Consider the following 6,409-nt stretch of genomic DNA (forward strand, 5'->3'; position numbering starts at 1 on the left):
TTAAGTCAAAGAAAAAACTATTTCCAAAAAAAAAAGAAAATAAGAGATAATATCAAAAAAATAATTTATCTCCGCTTATTCTAATTGTCTTCTTAATTATAATCTTACCAAATAAGGGGAAAAAAAAAACTCTAAGAAAAAAATATTATTTTTCACCATAGAAACATAACGCTAATTAAATTATAATTATTTAAAGGGTCACACTTTCACCTCAACCTTTTATTTAATTTTATAGTAATATTTAAACTAGATTCAAATTTTAGTATAGAAAAAAGTTTTTTTTTAAATGATACAAATAAAAAAAACGTGAAAATGAGTCTAATCTAGACTCATTTTCATGTTTCTTTTACTTAGATCATTTTCTAATTAATTTTTTATATATATTTGTTAAAATCCGAATCTAGTTTAAACATTACTATAAATTAAATAAAAAAATTTACTAATTCAATTGGACGAAGTTAAAATTTGTTAAGAATTTTTGGTAATAAAAAGTTTAGGCACTCATTCCCAATATTAAGAATTTACATATTACCTATCAAATTTCTTTCTATTATTATTATTATTGAAACAACCGACCTACTATACGTCAAGTTGGTTTTTGTGATGGTAGCATGAGCCAATCAAGTCAAATTATGGATCAAGTATTCCCATTTCGTTTTGTTTGTTCACATTCTTTGACAAGCTGACTTCAATTATTATTTATATTTTTCAGTGACACATCGGCTAAGGTTTTGTGGGGTCAATACATGGTTTGAGTTATGGATTTTCTTTTTCTTTTTTCAGTTCTATAAGTATAGTTTTTCCATATCAAGTTTCAGTCACATTCTCATAAAATGAGATTACAAATACTAATAGCTTTTTCTCTTCTTCTTACTTGTATTACTGCAGAAACAACCTTACAAGCTGATATTGAGGCCTTGAAAGCCTTCAAGATTGGCATCACAGATGACCCTTTAGGAGCACTTGCTAACTGGACTGATGCAGCCCATCACTGCAACTGGTCTGGTGTTGCTTGTGACCCTTCTTCGGACCGTGTTGTTTCAGTTTCTCTGGTTCAGATGCAGCTCCAAGGCCACATTTCTCCATTTCTCGGAAACCTTTCATCTCTTCAGGTTCTTGACCTTTCTTCAAATTCATTCACTGGCCATATTCCATATCAGTTAGGACTTTGCTCCCAACTAACTGTTTTTAGTCTTTATCAAAACTCTCTATCAGGTTCAATTCCAGTAGAGTTAGGAAACCTTCAAAATCTGCAAACTTTAGATTTAGGTATGAATTTCTTGAATGGAAGCATTCCTGAAAGTATTTGTAATTGCACCTCCTTGCAAGGTTTTGGTACTGATTCTAACAATCTCACTGGGTCAATACCTAGGGACATAGGGAATTTAGTTAACTTACAACTTTTAGTGCTAGCTGCAAACAAATTAGAGGGTTCAATACCTGTTTCAATTGCAAAGTTGCAAGCTTTGGAAATCATAGAGCTAAGTCGGAACCGTCTGTCGGAAAAAATACCCAAAGGTATTGGAAATTTGTCCAATTTAGTGTACCTTGTTCTGTTTGAGAATTCCCTTGTTGGAGAGATCCCTTCTGAATTAGGTCACTGTAAGAATCTTGCTCATCTTGAACTTTACAGTAATAAGCTCACTGGACACATTCCTTCTGAGCTTGGAAATTTGACAAAGTTAGAAACATTAAGGTTGTATGATAATAGATTAAACTCCACCATTCCTCTTTCCTTATTCAAGTTGACATCATTAACCAATTTAGGTCTATCAGAGAATCAATTAACTGGAATTGTGCCTGATGAGGTTGGATCTTTGAGATCAATGCAAGTATTAACACTACATGCAAACAGGTTTACAGGGGAGATTCCTTCTTCCATAACAAAACTCTCAAATTTAACTTACTTGTCTTTAAGCATCAATTTCCTCACTGGAGAGATTCCATCAAACATAGGAATGCTTTATAATTTGAGAAACCTTAGCCTGAGCGCGAACAGTCTTGAGGGATCCATTCCTCCTAGCATTTCCAATTGCACCAAACTTTTATACCTTGATTTAGCTTTGAATAGAATTACTGGGAAACTTCCATGGGGTTTGGGAAAGTTGAAGAATTTGACAAGGCTAAGTCTTGGACCGAATAAACTGTCCGGGGAAATCCCTGATGAGCTTTATAATTGCACCAATCTTGAACATTTAAGTTTGGCAGAAAACAATTTCACTGGGATGCTAAAACCAGGCATTGGCAAGCTCTACAAGCTTAAACTTTTGAAAGCTGGCTTCAATTCTTTCACAGGACCCATTCCTCCAGAGATTGGCAATCTAACTCAATTGATCACTTTGTCGCTTTCTGGAAATAGGTTTTCAGGCCATATTCCACAGACATTATCCAAGCTCTCTCTCCTTCAGGGACTTGCTTTGTTAAGCAATGAGCTAGAAGGTGCAATACCTGAAGTTATTTTTGAATTGAAATATCTAACTGTTCTCTCTTTGGGGCTCAATAGGCTCACGGGTTCAATTCCAGCTGCTTTCTCAAAACTTGAAATGCTTTCAGAATTAGACTTGAATAGCAACATGCTAAACGGGTCCATTCCTGCAAGTATGGGCAGTCTCCAGCGACTCATGTCTCTCGATCTCTCCCACAATCAACTTTCAGGATCAATTCCTGGATCTGTAATTGAAGGCCTGAGAGATATGCAGATATTTCTCAACTTGTCACATAACTTGTTAAGGGGAAATATTCCAGCTCAAATGGGAATGTTGCAAGCAGTACAAGGCATTGATCTCTCACACAACAACCTTTCAGGAATCATTCCTGAAACACTAGGAGGCTGCAGAAATTTGATCTCTCTTGATCTGTCAAGAAACAATCTCTCAGGTCCGATTCCATCAGAAGCTTTCAGTAAGATGACTGAGCTTACTAGCATGAACCTTTCTAGGAATGCTTTAGGTGGTCATATTCCAGAAAACTTGGCAAAACTGAAGCGTCTCACCACCCTCGATTTTTCTCAGAACCAGCTGATTGGCACCATACCTGAGAGCTATGCCAATATTTCCACTCTGGAAGTTCTTAATCTGAGTTTCAACAAACTTGAAGGCCAAGTTCCAGATACTGGAATATTCAAGAACATAACTTCTTCCAGTTTGACTGGAAATCCTGGTCTATGTGGAACCAAATCTCTAGGTTCATGCAGCAAGAAGAGTTCAAATTCCTTGTCCCAGAAAACAGTATGGATACTAATATCACTTGTAGTGGTGTTTGTACTTCTCATTCTGGTGATTGTCATTTTAATGCTCGTCCGCCGTGGCAAAAAGTCGAAATCACAAAGAGTTGAGGACAGAGAACCAGAGTTAACTTCAGCAGGCAAACTCACAAGGTTCGAGCCAGCTGAATTAGAAAAAGCTACCGGTTTCTTTAGCCAAGATAATATAATTGGTGCTAGTAGCTTGAGCACAGTTTACAAGGGTCACTTAGAAGATGGACAGACTATAGCTGTAAAGAAACTGAATTTGCAGCAGTTCCCAATAGAATCTGATAAAAGTTTCTACAGAGAAGCCAAAACATTGAGCCAGTTAAGACACAAGAATCTGGTGAAGATACTTGGCTATGCCTGGGAAAGCACTAAATTAAAAGCTCTAGTTCTGGAATATATGGAGAATGGGAACTTGGAGAGCATCATTCATGACTCTGATGTCAATCAATCAAGAATGACATTATCTGAGAGAATCGAAATTTGTATTTCGATTGCAAGTGCACTGGATTACTTGCATTCTGGTTACGACACTCCCATTATTCACTGTGATTTGAAACCCTCTAATATTCTGTTGGACAGCGGATGGGTCGCCCATGTGAGTGATTTTGGAACTGCTCGCATACTCGGGGTTCATCTCCAAGATGGAAGTAGCCTTTCCTCATCATCAGCTTTTCAGGGCACCATAGGCTACCTGGCACCAGGTAATCTTCTTCTCCTTCTTCGTTTTACTTCTGTGGCTTTGAATTCATCTGCTAATGCCTGTGGTTTCAAATTTTATCAGAATTCGCATACATGAGGAAGGTCACCACAAAAGTAGATGTATTTAGCTTTGGGATAATATTGATGGAGTTACTTACAAAACGAAGGCCAACTGAAGTTTCAGAGGAGAATGGACTTCCGGTCACCCTAAGACAACTAGTAGAGAAAGCCTTTTGCGGTGACACCAAAAAACTTGTTCAAGTATTAGACCCAGAGATTGCCAGGAACTTGTCCGAGGTAGAAGAAACTTTGACAGAGCTCTCCAAGCTGGCCTTGTTCTGCACCAAACCAGATCCTGATGATAGACCCAACATGACTGAGGTTTTGTCTTCTCTTCTGAAGCTAAGAGCAAGATGAATTGGTGCTCTAACTGTTGTTTAAAAGGTTTTGCCTTTGCTTACTAATTGTAGAAAATCATGAACAATCAACATCTTTGTTCATCAATCCTAAGCTTCAGTGCTAAAACTTTCCCACAATTATGCATATGTATTGTATTAGCAGATAACAGTAGGGAACGAAATAATTTGCTCTTGAAATTCCACAACATTCAACAATCCATACAAAAAAGAAGCAGATACCTATACAATATATATTTATACAAGAAGAAGATGTGAGGCCTGAATTTTACTGTGTTGGTGGATCATTCTTCAAAAACTCTTCAATAGCTAAGGGGAAATCCAAGCCACCAAAACCATGGCTGTCACCACCACCCTCTAATTCACAAGCAGCCTTACCCAAAAGCAAATAGCCCAATCTTAATGTCTCCATCCTCTCCTCTACGCCACCGCCACTCTGTAAAAAGTAACTAATCCATCCATCCAATCTCTCTGCTTCCTTCTTGCATTTGGGTCCCTTAACTCCTACAATCTTCTCGTAAAACCCACTCTCACAGCCACAGCACTCATCACTAACCCTTTCTATCCCCTCTGCGTCTTCTCCTTCATTCTGTTTACCTCGTCCAAAATCTGAAAAACCCAAAAGCTGCATTAACAAATCAATTTCATCAATGCCACTGCTTTTAGCTTCATCAATCGAATTGAGATGTTCTTTGGGGAATTCTCGAGGTACGGTTTGATCAATTGGGGGAGATTGTGGAGAGGATGAGAGGAACGCAAGTGGAGGCTCACTGCTTTCCTGGAGAGCTGTTGAACTGTGGGTGTTAGGTTCTTGGTCCGTTTGAAAAAATATCGGCGTGCTTAGAGATTCGGTCAATGTGTGATTGATCTGTATGTTTGACGACGACGCCGGAGAGGAATTGGATGATTGTGTTGGGCTTTCAAGCTTCAATCTTTTCTCAACCTGCAATATAGAGACGAGAATGGTAACAGAGGAAAGAAGAAGAGAAATGCCAGACTATAAGAAATACAAACATATGATTTTACCTGCTTGAGGGAGGAGAAGAACTTGGAGTGTGGCGATGGTGGTCGCATTTTTTCTTTTCCGGCGTCCCCGCCGTTTGTTTACTGTGTATTCTCTGGCGAAAGGGGTTTATTTCCAGTCCAACTCATGTCGTTTCGGCTATCTGGACGCTACGTCGTTTCTTTATGATGGAAAAGGTGTCAGTCTTCGACTTTGACATCGCAAAATAAATAGGGAAAATTACAAAACTGTATCCATTTAACATATTTAACTCATTTACTCAATCTACTTCATAGCTAAATTGTTTTACCCCTAACCTTTTCCCTTCACCTTTACGCGAAACGGTTGGCAACTCTTCCATTAATAATTCCCAGACTTTTGATCTTCATATCTTCCTATTGCACGAAATTTGCACCATTTCTCTAAATCACCATGTATTTCTCTTCTCCATCTCTTTATCTCTTGATTCTTCATCTTCCTAATCCTAGAAAACGAAGTCATGGTTCTTCATTTTCATATTTCTGCTCGTTACTTGGTTTCTTTCTTCTTGTTATCATCAAAGAAATGGTTATTCTACGTTATTTCCATTGTTTTTTCTCAGTTTATCATATTATTATTGTCGCTTTTAAATGTGAAATGCGCGAAAAATGTAAGTATCTACTGTTTTCTCTGCGTTTTTCCATAAAATCACTTCGCGTAGTCGATGATTTCGCGAAGTCTACGATGAGAAAGAGCCTGAAACGTGACGATCTACTTAGCGAATCGATTATTTCGCGAAATCTGCGAGTAGAAAAGTTCATAATTTCACTCGCAGACTTCACGAAAGCATCGATATGTGATGTAGATCGTCACGTTCCAGACCTCGCAGACTTCGCGAAATCATCGATTCGCTAAGTAAAATCATCCTCTTCCATGCACATTTACATTCGCATGCTTCGCTAATCCTCATTTCGCGAAGCCAAATCGTCTTTTTTTCTGCATAACACGATTAATTTTTCCTGAAGGTGGTTGAATACATAAGATCCATTTCTGGAAGGC

General features: G+C 38.0%; 2 protein-coding genes across 2 annotated transcripts; one reads left to right on the forward strand and one right to left on the reverse strand.

The window, feature by feature from the left end:
• Nucleotides 1–814: 814 nt before the first annotated feature.
• LOC136232542 (LRR receptor-like serine/threonine-protein kinase FLS2) lies at nucleotides 815–4,495 on the forward strand. The gene is made up of 2 exons (XM_066021760.1): nucleotides 815–3,954; nucleotides 4,035–4,495. The coding sequence occupies exons 1-2, from the start codon at nucleotides 834–836 to the stop codon at nucleotides 4,367–4,369; spliced, it is 3,456 nt and encodes a 1,151-aa protein (XP_065877832.1). The 5' UTR covers nucleotides 815–833; the 3' UTR covers nucleotides 4,370–4,495.
• A 29-nt stretch (nucleotides 4,496–4,524) lies between these two features.
• Nucleotides 4,525–5,526, reverse strand: LOC136232543 (uncharacterized). Its single transcript, XM_066021761.1, has 2 exons — nucleotides 5,395–5,526; nucleotides 4,525–5,311 (listed from the first exon to the last, which is right to left on the reverse strand). Exons 1-2 carry the CDS (start codon nucleotides 5,440–5,442, stop codon nucleotides 4,637–4,639), a joined length of 723 nt encoding a protein of 240 aa, XP_065877833.1. The 5' UTR covers nucleotides 5,443–5,526; the 3' UTR covers nucleotides 4,525–4,636.
• Between the last annotated feature and the right edge of the window lie 883 nt (nucleotides 5,527–6,409).

Source organism: Euphorbia lathyris, chromosome 6, assembly GCF_963576675.1.
Source record: "Euphorbia lathyris chromosome 6, ddEupLath1.1, whole genome shotgun sequence".
Taxonomy (NCBI): Eukaryota; Viridiplantae; Streptophyta; class Magnoliopsida; order Malpighiales; family Euphorbiaceae; genus Euphorbia; species Euphorbia lathyris.